The sequence below is a fragment of the Carcharodon carcharias genome, chromosome 10 (assembly GCF_017639515.1).
Source record: "Carcharodon carcharias isolate sCarCar2 chromosome 10, sCarCar2.pri, whole genome shotgun sequence".
NCBI lineage: Eukaryota > Metazoa > Chordata > Chondrichthyes > Lamniformes > Lamnidae > Carcharodon > Carcharodon carcharias.
Genome location: NC_054476.1, coordinates 62,493,514 through 62,521,301, shown reverse-complemented (window position 1 = coordinate 62,521,301; position 27,788 = coordinate 62,493,514). Strand labels below are relative to the sequence as shown.

The 27,788-nt window shown below is 41.2% G+C and overlaps 1 protein-coding gene across 1 annotated transcript in view; it reads right to left on the bottom strand.

Moving 5' to 3' along the window:
• Positions 1-1,825: 1,825 nt before the first annotated feature.
• ddb1 (damage-specific DNA binding protein 1) overlaps positions 1,826-27,788 on the bottom strand; it is a 100,701-nt gene continuing 74,738 nt past the window's right edge. Inside the window, exons 23-27 of the mRNA XM_041196910.1 lie at positions 25,518-25,627; positions 23,479-23,648; positions 10,353-10,455; positions 7,923-8,046; positions 1,826-4,325 (exon numbers count right to left, since the gene is read on the bottom strand). Coding sequence (XP_041052844.1) covers positions 4,242-4,325; positions 7,923-8,046; positions 10,353-10,455; positions 23,479-23,648; positions 25,518-25,627 — 591 coding nt within the window. The 3' untranslated portion in view covers positions 1,826-4,241. The remainder of the gene's footprint in view (positions 4,326-7,922; positions 8,047-10,352; positions 10,456-23,478; positions 23,649-25,517; positions 25,628-27,788) is intronic.

The window sequence follows — 27,788 nt, the reverse complement described above, 5'->3', positions numbered from 1 at the left end:
AGAATACCATGCCCAGTTCTGGTCACCATACTTTAGAAAAGATGTGTGGCTGCTTGTGAGGGTGCAGAGATTAACCAGAATATTTCCATGAATGAGGGATTGTAGCTACAGGATTACATTGGAGAAATTGGAGTTGCTGTCCTTGAGCAAAGGAGATTGAGGGGCGATCTATAGCGGTATACAAGATTGACAGGTTTAGACAAAGAAAAGCTGTTCCCATTAGCTGATGATATAAGGACAAAGGAACACAGATTTAAGGTTTTTTGTAAGAGATAAAGGGGGAGAACGGGAGGAAGAATTTTTTTAATGTAGCGAGTGGTAATGACCTGGAATTCACTGCCTACAAGGGTGGTGGAGGCAGAGACAATCAATGATTTCAAAAAGAAAGTGGGCACTTGGTTGAAATGAACTTGCAAGGCTATGGGGATAGGGAGGTGGAATGGGACAGACTAGATTGCTCTAGAGAGCCAGCATGGATGCGTTGAGCCAAATAGGCTCCTTCTGTACTGTAATGACTCAGACAAACCATCATTAGCAAAAAGGCTTTCCCACTTTTGCCATGTATTAGCCGCTGATCATAGTAGGTATGACAGTAACAAGTATATTGCTGCAATAAATTGCAATAACTCACCAAGGCTCCTTTGACAGCACCTCCCAAACCCTTGATCTATACCACCTAGAAGGACAAGGGCAGCAGATGCATGGGAACACCACCACCTGCATGTTCCCCTCCAAGCCACACACCATCCTGACTTGGAAATATTTGCCGTTCCTTCACTGTTGCTGAGTCAAAATCCTGGAACTTCTTTCCTAATGGCAGTGTGGGTTTACCTACACCACATGGACTGCAGCAGTTCAAGGCGGCGCCTAACCACCATCTTCTCGAGGGCAATTAGGAATGGACAATAAATACTGACCTAGCCAGCGACGCCCACACACAAAATATATTTTAAAATGTTAAAGTTAACCTCAGGGAGAGCAGTTTTCAAAGGGAGCAGTTTTCAAAGGGTGCAAGCAGAAGAGTAAAGAAGTGGTAGCAATGTCTTTCCTACTAGAGGGCAACCAATCTAAGTTTCCAAGGAACAAACAGACCTGTGGAGCAGTTATGGGTCATGCTTTGCACAAGTGAAGTTTCCAAGCTTAGCACACCTGGTGAGACTGAATTTCTTTCCACACTTCAGCCAAGCCCTGGGGTTTGCACAAGGTTGAAAACTTTCACCAAATCTATCAGGACTCTTTCCTTATAGGGGATAAAAACAATCCCCTTTGAGTAACACCCTTACCCCACCCATTTCTGAGATTACTAACTTGTGGAAAAACCATTCCCTTTCTGGCAGCATTCTGGCATACTAATTCAAAACAATCTGTAGTTAATAGGAGTGAATTAGCTACTGTAGCATCTTTTATAGTGATCATTGTTTACTTTTCCATGTTTGTGCCTATAAAGGTAATGGATTTTAGGTTTTGGGACATGGCACAGTTTCCATTCTGGGCATCTGCTGTCAGTTTTGGCATCGTTAGATGTTGAATAAAGTTTCCTTGGTTCAACCTCAGAATTCCTCTTGTGTCTGTGACATTTTTCCATCCCCCACACCACTCATCCCAGGGCTTCTCTGACATATCAATTTAGTACTATTAAGAGCAGTTTGTGATGCAAGTCCATTCCCACTAACAACATGATTAAGATCGTCACTGCAAACAGGATCCCTGATGTCAGAGGGAGGAATCTTTCATCCCATTTGAGTCAGATTTGAACTCAGGTTAGAGTATCTAACTGCACAGATCTATCAAGTCCCCCATGGACACAGAATAAAACTACTTTATACACTTTGAAACTGAAATTTATTGAAGAAAATAACAGATATTCATTAAAAGGTTCGCGCACAGTGCACATCTGTTCATTATTTATAAAGCAGTTTTATTTTCAGCCTACAAAAGGACACATTTTTTTTTGAACAGCCACAATGGGAAGAACTTAAAATTTCTTCCAAGTAATATGAAGGGGACTCTACCTATAAATCAAAGGAAATAGGCACACAACACTGTACTATTCACTGCCCGCATACCATCTTCACAGTGATTCCCTCTCAAGGAATATGAGGCCTGAGTTCACAATAGGCCCTGGAAACAGCTGCAAATAAGAGCAACCATCAGATCATCACCTAGGTTAATGTCCAACAGTTCTTATTTTAACCAAAATATCAGCCCACATACAAGGATATGCTCTGGTTAGTGCTGCCACCTTAAAACCAGTGTTTTTGTTGAGTAGGGGAGGGGGTGTATTTCTGCTTAACCCCTTTCTCTCACATTTAGAAATAAATTAAATCCTAAAGCACGTGCTTTGATAAATGCAGCCTCTTGGGGCAAGGGGAGATCCTAAAAACTCAAATTACCAGAATTGGGGCTGAGAGAGTTCCACTTGATCTATTAATTAACTTTTTGTTCTCCAAGATGTTGCAAACCTGTGTATCTGCAGCATTTTTATTATTTTCACTTCAGAATTTTTAGTATTAAGCATTGTTTAGTTTTTGACCATAAAAGGTTTACATGCAAGACAGACAATATACGGTCAACTGTGAAAATCTGAATTCTGAAATTATAATAAACTAATCCCCATACTCCAATCCTTAAGAATGGCACACCTCATCATCGATTTGCATCAATGCAATGCAGAAGTTCTCTCTCATTAGCATTACTACAATGCATAATTAAGACCCATTAGGCAGCTAATGGATTTTGATCTTTTTATATATAGATAATTGACCAAAGCTACTTTCAGATACTCATTGGAGGCTGCGCACCACCATTCATGTCCAAACCTAAGTGTGCCAAGATTGGTGGGGGTGGGGGTGATATATGCCCAATTCTGCAGTGCAAATTTGCCAAGTTTTGCTACTTATTTTGAGGCCTGTAATTAATTATGCTTTCATTTTAAGGCATACTAAGTGACAGTTATAACACTCTGTGTTGTTCTTTACAAAATACTTTGATACTATCTGGTGCTCGGTCACGGATATATCACAAATAGAAGGTGCTCAAGAACTCCAGGATGCTAACAAAAATGTTTTTACCCCAACAGCTGTCACAGGCTCATTTTTATAGCATCTCAGCACCAAAAAGTGACATGCCAATTCATCAGTCTTAGGCACACAGTCCAGCAGCACCCAACTATAGTGCTGCATGTGTGCAAATAACTTTTTATTAATTTATATATATATATTTTTACCTATGTTGTTGGTTAATGCACAGGAACGGAACTATTTTCAATTTTAAGCATTCAGTGTCAGCATCAGATATTCCTAGGTCAGGTATAGTATAGGTTAAATTAAAAGTAAAGCTACTTCTATACTTCCAATTATGTGCCTTACTTAACCTTAATTTCAGAAAACTACCTCCGACTGCATCACGGTTTTTTAATTTCCCACATCAACCACCTCAGTGAGACAGTCAGCTTGGTGACTATGGATTCAAAGCATTAAGCTGCCCTCGGTTCAACAAGACCAGCATAAATGACTGGCTTCAGTCTAGCTCAAATTCAATTCTGGTATGATACTTCCAGTCAAGAATGAGAAGAATCTTCAGTGTGAACTGGATTCAAACTTAAGTACCAGGACATTACTGCAGGAGTGCTAACCTCAATGTGCTACTTCCCTGTATATAAAACTGTAACATCTACTGCCCTCCTTGCAGAAACCACTTTTACACTTTTCATCACAAAGTTTAAAAGAACAATCACTAGGAGCACAGCAGACTCTTAATACATGCATTTATTTGCACTGAGCACTTAGCTAAGGATTAAAGTTGAGCAGCCTTTGACTTGATGCCCAACAGTCCCACATCATTACTTATCATTTCTGCCTTTTCCATTGTTTCAAAAACTATAACACATCATATTCATCCTGCTAAGTGCAATGACAATTGCAGAATTAATAATATATCTTCTGGAGGTAACTTTTCATTTAATTTTTGGCCCTGTGTAACACCAGACACTAGGGAAAATGTCATTTTTGTCAGCCTTCCCTGAAGTTCCCTTCCACATGAATAAAGGTGTCCTAACTCAGCAGTTCAGAACAGAGGAGTGATGAAACACAGCTATGAGTGAAGAGGCTTTGCGTCCCCGGCAGTATTGATTCATTTCATGGATGCTTTTGTAGCTGTTCATACTGTTTATAAAGGATTCACTGCAACCCTCTTATAATACCAGCAATACCACTGAAACTGACAGCACAGCCAGTGCTCAGCTAATGTATTCTGGTCAACTCTTCAACGATTTTTATCAGATCATCTACGGTTGCTTCTCTCTTCATCCCACTGCCGTCATCAATCTGAAAATAAAATCAGTCATGTAAGTGTCTATGCTCAACAAGCCATGAACCATCCAAGCTTCACCCCTGGTAAAAACACCCAGCTTTAGAATAATCAAGAAAGAAGTGCCAATTACAGACCAGAAGGCTTGCCTACTGGTTGACAACTCTCAAACTCAGCAGGAAATCCTAAACAGTTAGAGCAGATCCTCAACAAAAACAGTTATCATCTTGCTGAGAGTCCTTCAAAAAGGAGTTAGCTAATTATTTGGGTGGAGATGGGATTTCTGGTTGGGTGCATACAAACATATGAATTAGAAACAGGAGTAGGCCATTTGGCTGCTCGAGTCTGCTCTGCCATTTGATAAGATCATAGCTGATCTGACTGTGGCCTGAACTCCACTTTCCTGCCTACACCCTTTTGACACCCTTGTTAGTCAAGAATCTATCTAACTCAGCTTTAAAAATATTCAATGATCCTGCATCCACTACTCTTCAGAGAAGATAATTCCAAAGACTAGCAACCCTCAGAGAAAAAATAATTTCTTCTCTCCGTCTTAAATGGTAGACCCCTTATTTCTGAAAACAAAAACAGAATTACCTGGAAAAACTCAGCAGGTCTGGCAGCATCGGCAGAGAAGAAAAGAGTTGATGTTTCGAGTCCTCATGACCCTTCAACAGAACTGTTGTTCTGTTGAAGGGTCATGAGGACTCGAAACATCAACTCTTTTATTCTCCGCCGATGCTGCCAGACCTGCTGAGTTTTTCCAGGTAATTCTGTTTTTGTTTTGGATTTCCAGTGTCCGCAGTTTTTCGTTTTTATCCCTTATTTTTAAACTGTGTCCCCTATTTCTAGTCTTCCCCATAAGGGGAAACATCATTTCAGCATCCACCCTGTCAAGTCCCCTCAGGATCTTAGATGCTTCAATAAGATCACCTCTCAATCTTCTAAATTCCAATGGATACCAGCCTAACCTTGACTCATAAGGAACCCCTTCATCCCAGGAATCAGGTGAAGGAACTTTCTCTGTATTGCTTCTAAAACAATTATATTCTTTCTTAACTAAGGAGAACAAAACTGTACACAGTACTACAGATGTGGTCTCACCAACACCCTGTACAACTGTGGCAAAACTTACTTATTTTTATAGTCCATTCCCCTTGCAATAAAAGAACATTCCATTTGCCTTCATAATCACTTGCTATACCTGCATACTAACTCTTTTTGAGATTCATGTACTAGGACACCCAGATCCCTCTGTACTGAATCTCCCTCAATTTAAATAACATGCTGCTTTTCTATTCTTTCTGCAAAAGTGATCAAATTCAAATTTCCCACATTATATTCCATCTGCCAAATTTTTGCTCACTCACTTAACCGATCTTTATCCATTTGCACACTTTTTTTGCCCTCTACACAACTTACTCTCCTCCCTATCTTAGTGTAATCAACAAATTTTGCAACCAAACTTTCGGACCCTTCATCCAAGTCATTGACACAGATTGTAAATAATTGAGGTCCCAGCAGCGATTCCTGTGGCACTCACAGGTTACATCTCGCCAACCTGAAAATGACCAGTGTATCCCTACACTCTGCTTCCTGGCTAACCAATCTCTATCCATGCTAATTTGTTACCCCTATATGATTAGCTATTATTTTGTGTAATAACCTTTGATGTAACTCTTTATCAATTGCCTTTTGGAAATCCAAGTACACATCTACAGGTGCCTCTTTATCCGTGTTGCTTGTTACTTCTTCAAAAAACTCTTAATAAACTAGTCAAACACAATTTCCTTTTTAGCTAGCTCTGTCTTTATATCCTTGTAATTGCCTTTATTTAAATGTAAAACATTAGTCTTAGACCCACTCTTCTCTCCCTCAAACTGAATGCAAAATTCAATCATGTTATGATCACTGCTACCTAGGGGCTCCTTTACCATGAGGTCATTAATTAATCCTGTCTCATTGCACATTATCAGGTCCAGAATAGCTTGCTCGAAGAAACTGTCCTGAAAACACTCTGCATCTTCCAGGCTACCTTTGCCAGTCTGATTCGTCCAATCTATATATAGATTAAAATCACCCAGCATTATTGCTGTAGAATGAGAGTCAAATAACATGGACAGAATGGTTTCTGTACTGTTGAGAACAGTTGTGTTTTGTTGTGGAGATGACCAGGGGTCATTAACGGAAATGAGGAGACAGGGAATATTCTGGAGTTTTGTCTCATTATCTTCAGGAGTCAGGGAGTATGTAGAACTTCCCTGAGGAAATGAAAAAGATAAGGCAAAGTCCATGACAAGCTTGTCAATACATAGTCTGTTAAAATAATGAGCCCGATCAGCTAAATGTCTTTTTTCTTCTTCCAGGCATTATATTTTTAATTTGCATTTATCTTCAAGACCATGACATTTCCACTGATGTCTTGTAGAGGAATACACAATGTGTTGCTCTTTGGGGTTCAGGATAAAATTACAAGCCACAGATTGAAGTCTAATCATTTTACAATTGAAGTCTAAACCATTAAATTGAATTACACATTTTAAATCACTGTCTAACATGAACTACTGCTTTTGAAATGCTCAGTTACAAATCTGTGGATAAATGCAATGTCTAAATTTTCTTTGGTGAGATCTTACTGCAGTAATTACAACTGCCAGTCTGCAGTGCATCCATAAAGAATATTCACACAAGTGACTTCACAATCCATGTACTAAAATGTTAAATCTTAAATTTGTGCACTTCCCGTCAACAATTTTCATTATAAGTTCTTGTATTCACATTTGTCAAACTGATGTAAACATGTCATGTTGTAATTACACTCTCCCACCAGTGAAGGCACTGCAACACTTCTAGTGCCAGTGAGGGTGTTGTTACAGTGTAACAAGTTTATGTAGGCACTTTTCATTATAAATCTATGTTAAGGGTGAACACTTATGCTATTCTGGGAAATTGGAAAATAAATAGGTCATTCTGGAGGTGGCTAAATTAGACTGCTATCCTCAGCAACATGGTATAGAACAAGCATGTCCCATAACTATGATTTCTCTTGCCTTTGTATGTTGCAGTTGTGTTTGTGCTATCAAGTGGAAAAGGCATTCCCAGTTTATCCCGTATATCACCATCTGCATGTTCATATGCTGTGGGATAATCTTGTTACACCTGGAAAAAGTTAAATATAGTAGCGATGTCTCAAAAGTAAAATGCTGCAAGTGCTGGAGATCAAAAACAGTAAAAGCTGAAAATACTCAACAGATTAGGCAGCACCTGTGGAGAGAAACTGTTCTTGACAAAAGGTCATTAATCTCTTGGTCCTCTGTCGGGATGCTACCTGATCTGCTGAGTATTTCCAGCATTTTCTGTTTTTAATAGTGATGTCTCCTCTGTACAAATGTGGGGAATTTAACATTACATGCAGGTACTTTTGAAGATTGGATTCTTGAGAATTTTCAATTTGGTGATTGGCTTTTCATGCAGAATGGAGTGATTTGATGGATCAGAAGTATATGATGAAGTGACATCAAGTTTTTGCCAATCGAACAATTAATAATGAGTGTATTAAAACAGCTTTTAATATGAAGGTATTGCGTTTAATTAGCTACACAGTCATACATTACCTGTAAGCCTGCAGCCACCTCCTGCATTTTAGGTCGGCTGAGATCCAAGAAACTCTCGATAAGATCGCCATCTATGAATCCTGCAGCAGGTTCAGTTTTTCGTTCAGAGTGAAATGATCTCCAGGTAGAAGTAGTCATGGAAGAGTTCTTTTAAACAGCAATTTTTAGCATAGAACAGCAAAGACAATCCACATTAGAGCTGCTTTGTACACAACCCCATTTATCTCCTGTCACCATATCCCTCAATCCTGACAGTTCCTGGTGCACAATTTCATAGGGATTCTGAACAAGTTGTGAAAGTGCAAGGATCATGGTTCTGAGAGTTATTCAGAGAACAATTCCATAGGCAATTAACGTTTTATGAAGTGTTTACTGTCCAAAGGCACTATAACACCCCTCATGTTTATAGTGTTTATGTTGGACAAACTGTGGAATTTATACTGCAAATCTGACCATAAAGGTTTGAAAAAAATGCAGAAAGACCTTAGTAAAAATACATTTAGAAAAACATTCGAAGCACTGTAAATTTGTGGTTAAAGCCTTATTTGAAATAAGGCTTTCTAGTTAACAGTTAAGTTTTTGACCATAGAGATGATTAGGACTATATTTATACTTTTGTTTTATTCATTTACAGGGCGTCACTGGCTACATCAGCATTTATTGCCCATCCCTAACTGCCCTTGAGGTGGCAGTGGTGAGCTGCCTTCTTGAACCACTGACATTTAAATAGTTTCCCTCAGGGATATTTAAGGAACAGGGAAAGGATGTGTACATTTTTACAAGCTGCTCCTCAACTCTGTATTGAAAAATATGTGAATATATATATACCTGGCAACTATGGTAACTGCCACCTGACAAAGTGGAAAGTTACCCAAGAATGTCCTGTCTACAAAAATCCAATCCAATCAGTCAGTTAATTCTCAATTATCAGTAAGGTGATGAAAAGTGTTGTCAACATTACTATACAGCAACACTCACTCCCAAATAACCTGTTCACTGAGGCTCAGTTTTGGATTCAACAAGACCACTTGGCTCCAGAACTTATCACATCCTTGGTCCAAACATGGACAAAAGAGCTGAATTCCAGAGGTGAGGGAAGAGTGATTGTCCTCAACATCGACGTAGCATTTGAGCAAATGTGTCACCAAGGAGCCCTGGTATAGTTAAAGTCAATGGGAATCAGGTGAAAAACCCGTTACTGGCTGGAGGTCATGATTAGCACAAGGAAGATGGCTGTGGTTGTTGAAGGCCAATTATTTCAGCCCCAGGACGTCACTGCAGGAGTTCCTCAGTTTCGTATCCTGGCCCAAGCATCTCCAGTTGCTTCATTCCCTTTATCTTTCCTTTATCATAACATCAGAAATGGGGGTGTTCACTGGTGGCTGCACAGAGTTCAGTTTTAATTACAACCCATCAGATAATGAAGCAGTCTGTGTCTGCAAGCATTAAGATGAACAACATTCAAGCATGGTAAGTAACATTCATGTCACACTAGTAGCAGGCAATGACCATCTGCAACAAAGGAAAATCTAGCCACATTCCCATGATACTCAGTGGAATTACTACAGCTGAATACCCCCTATTAACATCTTCTGGGGGGTGGGTAGTAGTTACCATTGACCAGAAACTTAACTGAACTCAGCAGTAACTATAAGGGCAGGTCAGGGGCTGGTATTCTGCGGTGACTGACTTGCATCCTAACTCCCCAAAAGACTTTCCATCATCTGCAAGGCACAAATCAGGAGTGCAATGGAATACTCTCCTCTTCCTGAACGAATGGAGCTGCCACAACACTCAAGAAGTTCAATACCACCCAGGACAAAGCAGTCTGCTTAATTGGCCCCCCATGCAACACCTTAAACATTTACCCCACCATTGGCAGGAGGTGTCTGCAGTGTGTACCATCTACAAAACATGCTGCAAAAACTTGCCGAGGATTCTTCACCAACACTTCCCAAATCCAAAATCTCTACCACTGAGAACAAGGGAAGCAGGTACATGGGAGTATCACCTACAAGTTCCTCTCCAAGTCACACATCATCTTGATTTGGAAATATATCATTGTTCTTTCATCATCACTGGGTCAAGAGCCTGGAACTCCCTACCTAACAGCACTGGGAGAGTAGCTTCACTAAACAGATGGGAGCAGTTTAAGGCAGCTCAAGGGGAATTAGAGATGTGCAATAAATACTGGCCTTGTCAGCGATACCAACATCTTGTGAATGAATTAAAAAAGCGAAGTGTTCTGGGTATCCTGAAGCAGTCCATCAAATGCTACAACTTCCATGACTAAAGATTGCCCATAGAGTAAATCTAGACCTGCCAAACACAAGATTCTGGGAAGAAATGGGGAGGAGCTGGGCAGGCATTCTTTCCCCTTTGATAAAGCCATCAATCTAATACAAGCATCTGAATTTGTAGAAAGGATATAATGAATGTTCAATCTTGCCCACGCTCTTGATAACTTTATTCAGTCGATTTTGAACTTCTAAAAGGAAGTTATACCAGCTCTCAGACAACGAGGTAACCAAACCTGTAAAACAGTCAATGAGATAACTAAACCAGTGAAAAAAGACTGCTTACATTAAAAGTTTGTTCTAAAAAGTGATGAGATTGCATTATTGATCCTGCTGAGACTGAGAGATTATTCTTCATTGTTTTCTGATTTTTCTTTGTCCATTCCCACTTAGATTTTTGGGAGACTTTATCTCAATTGTTTTGATAATGCCTTTTTGCCCCTACGGCTTTAAGCACAAGTTTCCATTTGGAAACTCCCTTATAACCAGGTTTTACTCAGAATACCAGGCAGCTTATTTTTTAGTATACAAGGACTTTATCCTGCTAGTTCGGCTTTAGCCAACAACATCACTTCACCCAAAGGAATCACTGATGAGATTCAGGAACTCTACATCTGGACAGGTCCCCTTATTGGGTCTCCAAACTAAGTGTTCTGCATCTACTGTGCTTGTAACGAGAAGTAAGTACTAAATTCTTTCAAAGCATTGGCTTTGTGGACAGCATTAAATACTAACTACTTAAGTGCACGAAACTTTCTTGTATGTAGTTGTGCAGGACTTGTCACTGGAATCGCACTGCATGTATTAACTCTGATAAATCCTGTTTTAGAGCTAGCCAGCTTGTTACACCATGTGGAGGGCTGTTTTGAAAACCAAACTTCTGTATTTAATCATGGCTTCCAAAAGGGCATTGGAAGATTATTTGAAGAGAAAAGATTTGCATGGTTATGGAAAAAAGGCAAGAGAGAGAGGCTAGCTGACTTACCCGTGCAGAGAACAGTCACAGATGTGACGGGCTGAATGGCCCATGTAATGATTTTATGCTTCTACAGCCATCCAGAACCGGAGAGACTCACTTAACTAGAAACCGAGTGGGTTAGCCCGGCCATCTCAATGGCAGTGATGTTGCCTGCAGTGATCTGATCTATATCCACATAGAATCAAATAATAGGCGTGGCAGTATTGTCAATGGGCAAGTAATCCAGAGATCCAGGTAATGCTCTGGGGACCCAGGTTCAAATCCCATCATGGTAAATGGTGAAATTTGAATTCAATAAAAATCTGGAATTAAAAGTCTAATGATGACCATGAAACTATTGTCAATTGTCATAAAAACCCACCTGGTTCACTAATGTCCTGTAGGGAAGGAAATCTGCCGTCCTTACCTGGCCGGCCTATATGTGACTCCAGATCCACAGCAATGTCGTTGACTCTTAACTGCCCTCTGAAATGGCCTAGCAAGCCACTCAGTTGTAACAAACCACTAGAAAGTCAATAAGGAATGAAGTCAACCGGCTTCGAGCCAGGCACCTGAAACGACAATGGCAAACTCAGCCATGTCGACTCTGAAAAGTCCTCCTTACTGACATCTGTGGGATGCCAAAATTGGGAGAGCTGTCTCACAGACTAGTCAAGCAACAGCCTAACATAGCCATACTAATAGAATCATACTTTACAAATAATGCCCCAGACACCACCATCGCCATCTCTGGGTATGTCCCACCGGCAGGACAGACCCAGCAGAGGTGGCACAATGGTATGCACACAGGAGGGAGTTGCCCTGGGAATCCTCAACATCGACTCCCGGTCCCAGGAAGTCTCATGGCATCAGGTCAAATATTGGCAAGGAAATCTCCTGCTGATTACCACGTACTGCCATCCCCTCTCCTCAGCTGTTGAAGCAGTACTCCTCTATGTTGAACACCACTTGGAAGAAGCACCAACAGTGGCAAGGGCACAGAAAGTATTCTGGGTGAGGGACTTAAATATCCATCACCAAAAGTGGCTTGGCAGCACCACGACTGACCGGGTCCTAAAGGACAGAGTTGCTAGACTGAGGTCTGCAGCTGGTGGTGAGGGAACCAACAGGGAAAAACATACTTGACCGAATTCTCACCAAACTGTCTGGCACAGGTGCGTCTGTTCATGACAGTGTCAGCAGGAGCGACCACCGCACAGTCCTTGTGGAGATGAAGTCCCGTCTTCATATTGAGGATGCCCTCCATCGTGTTGTGTGGCACTACCAACATGCTAAATGGGATAGATTTCAAACAGATCTAGCAACTCAAGACTAGGCAACCATGAGGTGCTGTGGGCCATCGGCAGCAGCATTGTATACAACCACAACATGTAACCTCATGGCCTGGCATATCCCCTACTGTACCATTACCATCAAGACAGGGGATCAACCCAGGGGATCATCCTTGGTTCAATGAAGAATCCAGGAGGGCATGCCAGGAGCAGCACCAGGGATACCTAAAACTGAGGTGTCAACCTGGTGAAGTTACAACACAGGACTACTTGCCTGCCAAACAGCATAAGCAGCAAGCAATAGACAGAGCTAAGCAATTCCATACCAACGTATCAGATCTAAGCTCTGCAGTTCTGCCGCCTCCAGTCATGAATGGTGGTGGACAATTAAACAACTCACTGGAGGAACAGGCTCCACAAATATCCCCATCCTCAAAGGTTGGGGAAGCCCAGCACATCAGCAAAAAGATAAGGCTGAAGCATTTGCAACAATCTTCAGCCTGAAGTGCCATGTACTCTACTGTGATCCATCTTGGCCTCCTCCAGAGGTCCCCAGCATCATAGATGCCAGTCTTCAACCAATCTGATTCACTCCATAAGATATCAAGAAACAACTGAGGCTACCGAACACTCCAAAGGTTATGGGCCCTGACAATATTCCAGCAATAGTACTGAAGATTTGTGCTCCAGAACTTGATATGCTGTTCCAGTACAGCTACAACACAGGCATCTACCTGGCAATATGGAAAATTGCCCAGGTATGTCCTGTACACAAGAAGCAAGACAAATCCAATCTGGCCAATTACATCAGTCTACTTGTGGTCAGGAATGGAAGGGGTCATCAAGAGTGCTATGAAGTGAAGTGGCACTTGCTTAGCAGTAATCTGCTCACTGACGCTTAGTTTGGGTTCTGCCAGGGTCACTCAGCTTCTGAACTCATTGCAGCCTTGGTTCAAACATGGGCAAAAGAGCTTAACTGCAGAAGTGAGGATAACTGCTCTTGACATCAAGGCAGCATTTGACAGAGTGTGGCATCAAGGAGCCATAGCAAAACTGGAGTCAATGGGAAGCGAGGAAAAACTGTCCATTGGTTGGAGTCATACCTAGCACAAAGGAAGATGGCTGTGGTTATTGGAGGTCAATCATTTTAGTTCCAGGACATAACTACAGAAGTTCCTCGGGTGGTGACCTAGGCCCAACCATCTTCATGACCTTCCTTCTATGAGGTCAGAAGTGGGGATGCACACTGATGATTGCACAATGTTCAACACCATTTGCGACTCCTCAGATGCTGAAGCAGTCCATGTCCAAACCCAACAAAACCTGTTCAATATCCAGGCTTGGGCTGTCAAGTGGCAAGGTTCCAGTGGATTAGAAAAATGCTAATATCATGCCCTTATTCAAAAAAAAAGGGGGGGGGAGGCAGAAAGTAGGAAACAATAGACCAGTTAGTTTAACGCCTTTCATTGGGAACTTGTTGGAATGTTGGAATCCATTATTAAGGTAGTAGTAATGGGGCATCTGGAAAGTCAAAATGCAAACCATCAGAGTCAGCATGGTTTCATGAAGAGTAAATTGGGTTTGTCTAATTTGCTAGAGTTCTTTGAAGATGTGACAAGCAAAGTGGATAATGGGGATCCTGTAGATGTATTATGTCTGGACTTCCAGAAGGCCCTTGATAAAGTGCCGCACAAAAGATTAATACACAAGATAAGATCACACGGAGTTAAGGGTGATATATTAGCTTGGATAGAGGATTGGCTAACCAACAGAAAGCAGAGAGATGGGATAATTGGGTCTTTTTCTGGATGGCAAGCTGTAACTAGTGGGATGCCACAGGGTTCGGTCCTTGGACTCCAACTATCTATAATCTATATTCATGACTTGGATTCAGGGATAGAAGGTACTGTAGCTAAATTTTCAGATGACACCAAAATGGGTGGGAAAGTAAGTTGCAACGAAGAAATAAGAAATTTGCAAATGGATATGGTGAATGGGCCAAAATTTGGCAAATGGACTTTAACGGGGATAGGTGTGAGGTTATCCATTCTGGTCGGAAGAACAAAAAGGTGACTTATTATTTAAATGGAGAGAAACTTCAGAATGCTTCAGTGCAGAGGGATCTGGGCGTCCTCGTGCATGAATCGCTGAAAGCTAGTATGTAATAAGGAAGGCAAAAGGAATTTTGGTATTTATTGCAAAAGGAATAGAGTATAAAAATAGGAAAGTGTTGTTGGAACTGTACAAGGCATTGGTGAGACCATGCCTGGAGTACTGTGCACAGTTTTGGTCCCCTTACTTGAGAAAGGATGTAGTTGCATTGGAGGCAGTTCAGAGGAGGTTCACTAGATTGATTCCAGAGATGCAGGGCTTGTCTTATGAGGAGAGATTGAGCAGTTTAGGCCTATACTCACTAGACTTTAGAAGGATGAGGGGGGATCTAATTGAGATATATAAGATGCTAAGGGGGATAAACAAAGTGGAGCAGATGTTTCCCCTTGTGGGCATTCTAGAACGAGAGGCCATAGTTTTAGGCTAAGGGGTGGTAGATTTAAATCAGAGATGAGGAGGAATTACTTTTCTGAAAGGGTCCTGAATCTGCGGAATTCACTACCTGAGTGCAGTGGATACCGGGAAGCTGAAGGAGATAGACAGGTTTTTAATTAGTAATGTGTTGAAAGGTTATGGGAAGAGGGCGAGAAATTGGAGTTGAAGCCGAAATGAGATAAGCCATGATCGTATTGAATGGCGGGGCAGGCTTGAGGGGCTGAATTGCCTACTCCTGCTCCTAGTTCTCATGTTCTAATTAACATTCACACCACACAAATGCCAGGCAATGGCCATCTCCAACAAGGGAATCTCAGCATCGCCCCATGACATTCAATGGCATTACCATGACTGAATCCCCCACTATCAATATCCTGGGGGATTAAAACTGACCAGAAATTGAACTGGACTAGCCATATAAATACTGTGGCTATAAGAGCAGGTCAAAGACGAGGAATCCTCTGGCAAGTAACTTACCTTCTGACTTCCCAAAGCCTGTCCACCATCTACAAGGCACAAGTCAGGAATGTAATGGAATACTCTTCAATTGCCTGGGTGACTACAGCTCCAACATTACTGAGGAAGCTTGACACCATCCAGGTCAAAGCAGCCCACATGATTGGCACCCCTTCCAAAAATATTCACTCCCTCTACCACCAACGCACAGTGGCTGCAGTGTGCACCACCTACAAGATGCACTGCAGGAACTCACCAAGCCACTTTCCACATCCAAACCCAAGACTGCTGCCATCTAAAAAGACAAGGGCAGTAGACACATAGGAATACCACCTTCTGAAAGATCTCCCCCCGCCCCATCCACCAAACCACTCCCAATCTTGACTTGGAAATGTATCGCCATTCCGTCACTGGGTCAAAATCCTGGCACTCCCTCCCTAACAGCACTGTGGATGTACCTATACCACATGGGACTGCTGCGGTTCAAGGTGGCAGCTCTCCACTACCTTCTCGAGGGCAATTGTGGGTGGGCAATAAATGCTGGCCTAGCCAGAGATGCCATATCCCATGAATGAATGAAAAAAGAAATTGGAAAAATGCTCTGTGTAAAGCATTACATTACCAATTGCCACTCCTTGAAAACCTCTAACAATTTCTTCATACACTCATGTCTTTTTGTCAAATAGATAACTTGTATCCACCCAGTTAATTTGCAATCTCCTTTCATTCCAACATTTGTTTCAAGTCAGCAAAGTCAATCTGTAACCTTTTCTTGCTCACATTTTTCGTAAAGCATACACTATTCCACAATAAACACTGGCCTACAAGACACTGACCTAGAATTGCTGCTGATAGGAGTGGGGGGAGTGGAAATGATCAATGACTTCAAAAGAAATTAGATAGGCACTTGAGTGAAATAAACTTGCAAGATATAGAGATAAAGTGGGTACAAGGATAAAGTATCTTCAGTCCACCTATTGCACAGAATCTCATTTCAAATGTCTGACAAATACAATCCCTTATCCATTGCCTCCACAAGAGTCAGTGTTTCACCAGCTAAAGCAAACCTTTTCATTTTCTTAGCTTCCTAAGATAAAGAAGATCATCTTACATTTTCACCCAGCTTGGCCCAGATCATCCAAGCAGCAGGAATGTCGCATTGCTCCTGAGCTCATAAATTCTCCCACCTCACCACTGCTCTGAATTCCTACCAGGGTCTTCGGAACCCGGCTTTCACAGAAAGGCACAGCAATCCCTTGGGGAACTCTGTCAGAGTGGAGTAGAGTCAAGGGAAGGCAGGACATCACCCGTTTTTATGGCACTAGTTGCCATTTGGTACGTTTAATGATCTAGTTTAATGTTAGTGAGTAGGTGAGGAGAAGTGCAGTGCAGTGGGTGAGGGGGGCGCAGTCGGGTGGGGAGGGAGGGAACCAGGTTGGGGGAGTGGTCAGGGCTGCTTCTTGGCTCACCAGTTCAATGTTAAAACAGCAGACTGATTGTTAAGCCCAATGATGTAATATTAAAACTGTTGAAAAGGCCAGAGGCTTGAGTCATGTGACCTTCCTTCTCCACAATAACTTCAAAAGGGATGTTTATCCAGCATCTGGAATTGGCTTTGATATCAGAACTGATAATGTCCCAGTCATTTGTTGCTGAAAGAGGTACCATCTATGTCTGGTGTTTGGGATCCCATTGTTTACGTGGACCCACTGAGTCCACTAGCAGGGTGGGCTTATCAGATGCAAATGACATCCCCGTGATTCCCTTTGAAATTGGTCTGAACAGTCCCAGGTGTGATATGAATCTGTTGGTAACTATCTAGGCATAACGAGGTGTGACATTCTAGAAACTAAGAAAATAAATCTTTGCAATTCCTGGGGATAGTTCTCACACAGAGGGCCAACCCTGTGATCTGGTGGCTTGCATCTTAATTTTCTTTGCTCAACAGAAGTCCAGTTTTTTAAAAAAAAAGCAATAAGGATAAAGTTCTAAATATACAGTGTTGAGTTTCTTTCCGTATCATAGGAACCCAACAGTTGTTTGACCCTTATCTAGTACCTCGGAATAAACTCCAAATTCTCTCCAACTCCCTTTGTTTCACCTCTCTTACTAATTTATCCTCTGTCACTAAAATTTCAGTCATGAGGACTTCTGCCTCTAATGCAGAGACTGTTCTGTGGCTTTTATTTCTTTATCTAATCTATTCAAGCTACATCCTCTATTTCCACTTTTATGTCTGCCAGGACGACGACTGCAAAACCTCCCTTTTGCATTATTAGAGGCTCTTCGTCTAGTATGTGATCATTTTCTGATGCAAAAGTCACTTCTAGAAGCAAGAGTCTGTACTTATACTGAGCTTGCTCTCCACTTTTTCGCCCCATTCCACCATTCCATGGACTTCTTGGCCAACATTTGATCAAAGTTTAAACGTTGGTAGCTCTTCGCGTACATTCCACAATTGTTGCATCCCTCCATTCACTAAGTCTCTCTGGAATATACATAACCCAAGTGCTCACTCTGAGCAATTGCCTTAGGATGTAATAGCTCTGTCCTACCTAGCCACTGATCCCCCATATTTTGTTCCTCGGGACTTCACAAAACACATGAGCATTTGACTTACTTTTATCAGATGCTCAGAGTCTGAGATTTTGTAATTAATCGTGAAGAATGAACCTAAAAGGTTTGATTGCCATGCTAAGTACCATCTTACAATCACAACCTGTTACCTAACCAGGGTCTTTCCATTCCTTCTGGCCCTCCCTTTTAGAATACACCAAAACTGCTGAATTAAATTTTGTCTCAAATGGTCTTACATAATGCCTTAGTGCTCTCCAGATCTTCTCCAAGACTTCAGCCTTGATGAAAGTCCATCTCCCTGCATATAAAGCATTCAAATGTGCGGAAAAAATGAAGTAATTATAGTACCTCCTGGAACAAGTGGGCTATTGCATAACACAGAAGGCCATTTGAGATTTCACCCAAAAATTAATTGATAGGTACTATACCCTTCAAGCATCTGGGATGACTATTTTGCACAAACTGCCCATGCCAGGATGGCTGTCAGCTTGCAGCTGGCTATTCATTGAAATTTATGCAGCATTTCATCAAACATGGCATGATTCCTTTTGCAGAATCTACTGCTGAAAGGGCTTTCAGTTGTGGTATTCATCACCATGACGTTTATGTTTTTACACGTCAATGAACTTTTTACTGGTAAATTCCCCTCCATTATCAGTCAGAAACTTCGCTGGTGCCGTAAGTGTTATCCCTACTTACTTCTCCATGATTTTGTCTATGATAATACTTTTGTTCTTCAGCATTACTGTAAGAGGATTAAATCTGGTTACTAAGTCTGCAAAATGTAGAATTAAAGTATATCTGTCTTTATCCCATATCTTTAGATCCATGGTAACTTACTTTGTTGAAGTCAAATTCTAATAAAAGCCTCAAAATAGAACATGGTGGCATTCTCCAATTTTTTATTTTTAAACAGAATTCACATTTCCCACTAATATCCTTATGTGAGCCATCAGAGGGTCTATATAAGAGCCAGGCTTTTGAAACCGCATGATCAGTAAGGGGCAACGAGGAGACAGGAGGTATACCTGAGTGAGAGGGAGACTAAGTGAGTGGCAAATTAGGTTCATGTAGTATGTTCTGGTAGGTCCTTTTCAAGTTTAAATATAGATTAAGAATCAAGCTCTAACATAGAACCAGAAACCTTCAAGTAAGCTAGACTAGCCTGTTAAGCAGGCAACTGTCTGGTAGTGGCAGTTGTCTGTCAATCAACTGTATGAGGTTGGTTCAATTGCCGTTTATTACCGTAACAGCAGTGGCACGGAGAGTGAAATGGAGACAGTTGAGTAGGTTCACATGGTAATTCAGTGCACAGGAGAAAGAGGTGTAGTATATATAGGAATTATTCTAAGTTAATTAAGATGGTAATTAAATTAACTAAATAACATAAGTAACAATGGCAGGACAGGTGTTATGTTGCAGCTGTGGAATGTGGAAACTTTTTGACGCCAAGGCGATTCATGACAAACACGTTTGCAGAAAGTGTAAGCAGCTAGAGGAATTTCGGATCAGGCTTATTGATCTGGAGGCCGAACTGGAGACACTGTGCAACATAAAGGGAGGGGAAAAAATATCTGGAGACTTTGTTCCAGAAGATGGTCACACCCTTTAGAATTAGGTCGTCTGTTTTGGTCAGCAGTGAAAGACAGGAGGATGTGACCACGGGTGAAGTACGTAAAGGGACTGAGCAGACAGTAGTGGAGGAGCCTCAGGCTTCACAACTATCAAATAGGTTTGAGGTGCTAACAAACTGTATGGATTAAAGTGAGGTCTGCAAGGTGGATGAGCAGGCTGGCCACAGCACCATGGTACAGAAAGCCATTCAAACAGGGGGGAGCAAACAGGAATGTTGTGGTAGTAGGGGACAGTATAGCGAGGGCCATGGACACAGTTCTCTGCAACAAAGAACAAGAGTCCAGATGGCTGTGTTGCCTGCCTGGTGCTAGTTTGGGACCTGCTCAGGGCTGGAGAGGAACTTGCATTGGGAGGGGGAAGATCCAGTTGTAATGGCTCATGTAGGTACCAACGGCATAGGCAGGACAAGGAAGGAGGCTCTGCATAGTCAGTATGAGAAGCGAGGTACCAAATTAAGAAGCAGAACCTCGAAAGTAATAATCTCTGGATTATTACCTGAGCCACATGCAAATTGGCATGGGGAAATAAGATCAGAGAGATGAACGCATGGCTCAGAATTGGTGTGGGTCCCAGTTCATGGGGCCAGCATAACTAGGGAAGTTAGAGGGCTTTAAACCAAACAAGGAAGGATCAAGCTGGGGAAGACATAGCAAATCAAGGGGTAGAGTCAAGGCAGGATAGCAAAATAGTAATATGGGAAATGAGGGTCAGAGAATGGCAGGAAGGGACAGAGAGAAAAGAACCTAAGAATACACCAACAGTCAAGGCTAGATATTACAAAGGTAACAAAAAGACAAAACTAAAGGCTTTGTCTCTGAATGCACATAGCATTCATAAAGTAAATGAATTGATAGCGCACACTGAAGTAAATAAATATGATCTGATAGTCATTACGGAGACGTGGCTGCAGGATGGCAAGGACTGGGTCCTAAATATTGAGGGGTAAATGACATTCAAAAATAGGAAGCCTGGTAAAGGTGGAGGGATGGCACTGTTACTCAAGGATGGTATTGGTGCAATAATTAGAGATGACCTTGGTTCAGAAGATCAGGATGCAGAATCAGTTTGAGTGGAGATGAGGAATAGCAGGGGAAAGAAGTCACTAGTAGGAGTGGGGTCTACAGGCCTCCTAATAGTAACTACAATGTAGGACAAAGTATACACGAAGAAATACTGGATGCTTATGATAATCATGGGTGGTTTTAATCTACATATAAACTCGGAAAATCAGACTGACAGTAGTAGCCTAGATGGGGAGTTCATTGAATGCTTTCAAGATAGTTTCTTAGAGCAGCACACTCTGGAACCAACCAGAGAACAGCTTATACTAGACCTGGCACTGTGTAACGTGACAGGATTAATTAGTGACCTGAGTATAGTAGCGGGGACCACAAATATGATTGAATTTTACATCCAGTTTGAAAGGGAGAAGAGTGGGTCTAAGACCAGTATTTTAAACTTAAATAAGGGCAACTATATGGGCACGAAGGCTGAGCTAGCTGAAGTGAACTGGGATACTAGGCTAGAGGACAGATCAATGGAGAAGCAGTGGCAGACATTTCAGGGGATATTTCAAAAAACTCAATAAGTATATTCTTGCTATAAAGAAAAATTCTACAGGGAGGACCCACCATCTGTGTAACTAAAGAAGTTAAGGAAAGCATCAAACTTAAAGGAAAATGCATATAACTGCGCAAAGATGAGTGGCCGGTCAAATGATTAGTCAGGATATAATAAAGAATGGCAGAGAATGACTGCAAGGTTAATCAGGAGGAAGAAACTGGAGGTTTTGTTTATTCATTCATGGGATGTTTGCGTTGCTGGCTAGGCCAGTATTCCCCATCGCTAATTGTCCTTGAGAAGTTGGTGGTGAGCCGCCTTGTTGAACTGCTGCAGTCCATGTGGTGTAGGTACACCCACAGTGCTACTGGGGAGGGAGTTCCAGGAATTTGACCTAGCAAAAGGGAAGAAACTGATATATTTCCAAGCCAGGATGGTGAGCTTGGAGGGGAACTTTCAGGTGGTGGTGTTCCCATCTGTCTGCTACCCTTGTCCTTCTAGATGGTAGTAGTTGTGTGTGTTTTGAAGGTGCTGTTTAAAGATGCACGGTGAGTTCCTGCACTGCATCTTGTAGATGGTGTACACTGCTGCCACTGAGCATTGGTGGTGGTGGAGTGAATGTTTATGGATTGGGTGCCAATCAAGCAGGCTGCTTTGTTCTGGGTGTCAAGCTTCTTGAGCGTTGTTGGAGCCACACTCATCCATTTTATTTGATCCTCTATTCTTTATTACCGTGGAATGGCCCATTTGTTCCATGAAGGCTGAAAGAAATGACTGTTTCTCCAGGAACATTTTCAAGGCAGCAGACACGTGAACCAACAGAGTCTCTGTCTGAAAGCTGGACACTAGTTAGAACACCAGTTTGACGCATCTTACCACAATTCAGCAAATTAAGTACTGCTCCTGATCCTCAAATTGAATTTTGTCAATCTTTTATACAATCTGTTAAAGTCCATTATATATTCCTCCATGAATGCCCAGCTGTCTTCAGAAATCTACTGAAGTCCAACCATGCCCCATTAGCAATTAACAGATCATCTTTCTTGTAAATTTCATCCAAGAACTCTATTAGAAAGTCCAAGCCATCATCACTACCAACTGATGTGCACCCAGCTCAAAATACTTTAATTCTGGTAGCAAGGGACAAAGCCAAGGCCGTACCTTTTTTATTCTTTGGTGGGGATGTAACCCATGTCTACATATCCATTTCATTCTTCCATTGGTCATATAGTTCAGACTCTGAGAACATCGGAGGGTAATCATATCCTGACAACTTACATGTGCTTTCTGCCATTTTTCACTGATTACTGGGATTTTAATTCTCTGTCTGAAATTTTTTTGTCCCCCACTTTCAAACAACTATCCTCTGCTACCATATTTAAATGCAGAAAGCCAGTTGGTGAAAAATGGAACTGGAACCAATCTTTACACGTTTTAATATTTATTTACAGAGTTAGACATTACAAACATACACTTCCTAACCGACAACCACAGTTTCAGTCTGTGTCTATTTATGAGGAATCAAGTTGATCACCAGTTAATGCCCACTACCTGCATATAATTAATTTTCAATTAGTATTTAACATTCCTTTAAATTTCACCTAATTTGCAACTTTCTAATCCTGTTGCTAGTTACTTCTCTGCAAATATCTAAATCTCCATTTACAGCAGTGAATGACTATGTAAATTATCTGACACAGGAAAATCAAGTGATATCTACACCATTTTTTGGATTAATTCTTAACCATTGCAAATTAAATTATAGCAGTAAATGCAAATAATTTTGAAGGTTCCTTTTGTAAAGTGCATCCTGTGTGTTCTCCCTCACAAAATCTTCATAAAAATCACTACCGTATTAGACTTCCATTTGGTGGTAAAATCTCAGTGTTCCTCCTGATCTGGTCTCTTGGGCATTCCCTATTTTAATTGCTTCACCACTAGCATCCACACTTTCCGATGCCTAGGTCGAAACTCTGGAATTCCTTCCTTAAACCACTTGCTTCTGTCCCTCTCTTTCCTCCTTTAAGTTGCACCTTAAAGCTTACCTCTTTAACCAAGCTTTTGGCTATTGGTCCTAAAAATTGCTTGTGTGATAAATCTTCTGTGAAACACCTTGGAACATTTTACTACCTTAAAGAAACTATATAAATGCAAGCTATTGTTGTTGTTGCTGGATTAGGCGTCCTATGTCAGCTTTCGTTCTGCTCAAGCAACCTTCAACTATGCAAACTCACCTATCATGCCGTTGACTGTGCCAAACAATACTGAACCCAATGTAGGTGTGGAGGTCTCGCCAAGATTCTGCATTACCAGAGATCCATGACAAAACACATTGACAAACTCGCCAAGGTGGAACAACCCTACTTCTTGGAGGTGTTGCCTTTCTTCATCTGTTGTAGCCGCACTGAAAACAAAAACACAGACTGATTGCTCCAATTCCAACACCTTTCACTTTGTGGGCAGAGAGGTGGTAGAACTCACTGCGGACCTAGTATTTAACTTGCATTGCTACAGAGCTTCTCACATAGAGGAAGATATCGCAGAACACTTTACACGGTTAGGAAAATATCCAATATTGAGCGGGAGAAAAAATAGAAAAGGAAAATGCCTAAAGCATGGTTGATGAGTGATTGTAGGTTAGAAGCAAAAGAGACGCATTAAATTGGAGGGCATTTATTGAAGACTGGGTTATAGTAGCAGAAGGATGGTCACTAATGTGTAATGAAGATCAGGAGGAAGATTATCCTGGTTTCTGAAGAACCGGGATGGGGGGGCAATAGATAAGGTCAGAGCCAATTTGCCACGATATCAGAAGCCAGTGCACCTTTGCAATGATAGGGGTGAGGGGATGCAAGAATGTTGGTGGTGTAAATATGTTGTAATTTGAGAGAGGTAAAAGATAAAAGGCTGGCTGGAAAATGTTTTAATAAGTTGAATCTCAAGATGATACAAGCACATATTACAATATTATGAAGAAAAGGTACAAGCTGTTAAATTTCCGACAGCCAATTGGTGAAGGAGATAACCAAAAGTCAATCCTTACTTTGTTTTAGATTTATTCATGAAGTGCAACATTACAGATGTTTAGCTCCTAACTCTACAACTCAACCACCAATGTCAATAAGTATCTCTTTGTATGTGCTCAAGTCATTACCCAATGAGTGCCCTCCCACTTGTATATATCTAACCTTAATTTATACAATTAACACAGTGATATTTGTGGAATAGTTGACCTTGGTAGCCCAATGCATGTAGCGGAGGAAGCTCACCTTGCAGCTGTAGGCTTGTTATCAGCCTGGAGAGAGAGTGTATGTGTGTTGGGGGGTGTGCATAGGAGCATGCAAAAACTGATGTTATTTCCATAGGATGGCAGTTTGTGAATCTGCATCTGCAATTCCTCAAAATAATCATTTCCTGTGCAGATGCATTGACAGCAAGGCAAGGTAAAAATGCAAAAAGATATTGGAGAAACAAAAATGTACTCAACAAAAACTTGTAATTCAGAATGAAATGTATGAAATAAAAAATGTGACCAGGAAATTAAACAAGGAATAAAGAACTGCTTTCAGGAATGGGAATAATTCTTAAGGTTTTGAAGGAAGACCACGGTGTCTCGTCTTCTGGTCCCAAAGCTAAACATCAGAGCCATAGGTTTTACTAGCTACTAATAATCAAAATAGTTATTTAGCCTGCTGGACCAAGAACTCAGATATATTTCCCTTAGAAACAGAATTAGGGCCTTGCTGGAGGCAGGCAGAGTGAGATAGAGAGAGAGAGAGAGATTGATCAATATGGAGGTGAGGACGTAATTGGAAATGGCCTTGCTTGTGTTCTAACCCTGTGAAATCCCACTTGATGATCAGTCTGAGGTTGAGTGAGGACCAGAGAGTGGAAAATCCAGAGAAGTGTTGACAGAATTCAAGCACTAATGTATTTAAGGTATCACTGTGTACATGTGCAAAGTGGTCAGCTCTTGCACCCTGAATATAAAACAAATCCGTACAACCTTTTTAAATGAAGCAGCAGAAACTACATTTTACATTTGACTTTTCAATCACAAAGTTACCCAAAGTCACACCCTTAAACTGGTACATGCATTTCAAAACTGGCTGGTATTCCTCCCGCAAGAACATTCTTTCATATTTCCTCAGTGATCTCGTACGTCATGCCTGAGGCCAGAGCATACTCGTCATACATTGGGTTGAAAGGTTTAAAGGGAATATGCACACACAATGCGTGTAGGAGTGGACTGAATTTCACAGAACTTGCTCACCTGTCTTTCTGACACACAAATAAGTTGAAGGAGTTTTCTGCACCCAGGAAATTATCGTCATCCAGTATCTCGACAGCACTCATCCAATTAGGGTTGAAGTCTCGGGCAATCTTATGTAAAAGTGAAGGAACAAAATACATTTTAAAGCTCCTTTCATTAATATAACAATACAAACAGCAGACAGATGCTTGTGATGTGCATCAATGAGAGACTAAGCCGAGGCACTATCTACTTGATCCCAATTCACTATTTGAAAAGATGGGAATGCTTCCAAAATCTTGGTCAACATTTATCTCAAAACTGATTTCACCAATTAAGACATTAACTGATCATTTACCATTTTTCTATTTTTAATCGGACTTTTCTTATGCACAAACTGGTCGTCACATTTACCTACAATCCAAAAATAATACATTTCAACGTATTTCAAATTTGCTGAAACGCATTCAAATATCTTGAAAGGACATGCAATAAAAGTTCTCTCTTTTGCAATGGTGAAGGCACATTCGGGATACTTGTTTTCATTGGAAGAAAAAATGCTAGGATCATCAGAACAGCCCTATAATCAAATACCAATCAGATACTATGATTTCAGTGCGACTCTTGATCCTCTTGTATAGGAGTCACATTTCTCTGCTTTGAAAAGCAACATTTTCCTGCACAGTTGGGAGAGTAGAGGTATGGAGTGCGAACCACAAATGCCCATGCAAACACAAAGTTAGTGTTTCATCTCAGCCAAAGCCTTGCAATTTGTAGGTTCAGTCAGTCATAAATTATAGTGAGCAGTAATCGTGGGTGCAAGATTTCAAACAATCCACATAATGGATTTAAACGGATTGAAATAATTCATCAACAGCAGGTTAATGAAACAAGCAAAAAAAAATAGGAAATAGGTCTTTCCTATCCTTTGTCTAAGCCCCCCAATTTTATATACCTCAATTTGATCTCCTCTCAGCCTCCTCTGTTCAAAGAAAACAATCCTAGTCTATTTAATCCTTCCTCACAGCTACAATTTTCCAGTTCTGAGAATATACTCAATAATCTCCTCTGATTGCGCTATAGTACAAACACATCCTTCCTGTGTGACCAGAACTGCACACTGTACTCTAGCTGCAGCCCAACTAGTGCCTTAGACCATATCCTCCCTTCTCTTTTAAGCTGAGCCTCGGCCAATAAAGCAAAGTATCCTGTATACCTTTTTACATATCTTATCTATTTATCTTTTGGGGATCTGTGGAAATGCACACCAAGCTCCTTCTAGTCCATTGCACTTCTCACTATCCATTTATTTGTGTATTTACTTACCTTGTTTGCTCTCTCCAAATGCATTACCTCAGGCTTCCCTGAATTGAATTCCAATTGTCACTTTTCTGCCCACTTGACCAGTCCACTGATTTGTTCCTACAGTCTTCTCCCTCACCATCGACCACACAGCCTATTTTTGTTTCATCTGCAAACTTCCGCATCATGCCCCTACATTTAATACTAAGTTGTTGTCATGTACAGAAAAAGCAAGGGATCAGATACTGGACGCTGCAGAATCCCAATGGAAACAGTCAGCCAGTCACAAAAATACCTTTGCTGACTGCCACTGAGCCAATTTTGGATCCAGCTTGCCACTTTCTCTTGAATCCCATGAGCTTTTACTTTTCTAACCAGTCTGCTATGTCAAAAGCCTTGCTAAAATCTATGTAGGCTATATCAAAAGCACTACCTTTCATCGAATATCCTTGTTACCTCTTCAAAAAATCCAACTGTTAGTTAGGCATGACCTTTGCTCAATAAATCCATGCTGATTGTCCTGGATTAATCTGTGCCTAATTGATGATTTATATGGTCCCTCAATTTTTTCCCCCAATAATTCGCTCACCATTGAGGTTACACTGATTGACCTGTGGTTACTTGGTCTATCCCTTTTTCCTTTTCAGAAAAATAGTACAACATTAGCAGTCATCTCAAACCATGCTTGTAGTTAAAGAGCCTCCATGATTTCTTCCCTTGCTTCTCTTATGGGATACATTTCATCTGGGCCTGGCAAAGCATCTACTTTTATGATGCAACATCTCCACTGGTGGCCAACATTACACTGGGACATTCAAATCAGAAGGCCCCTAATATTACCCCTGCAATGAGCCCAGTTAGCTGGCTAAGATCAAATCAACAGCTGGGGTGTCAAAGCTGGTCTCAACATCCTCAGGTCAGGGAAAGTCAAGAAGAACAATTTAGCCAAGCTTCCCACTTCTCATCAGTGACCCCTTACTCAAGTGTGCA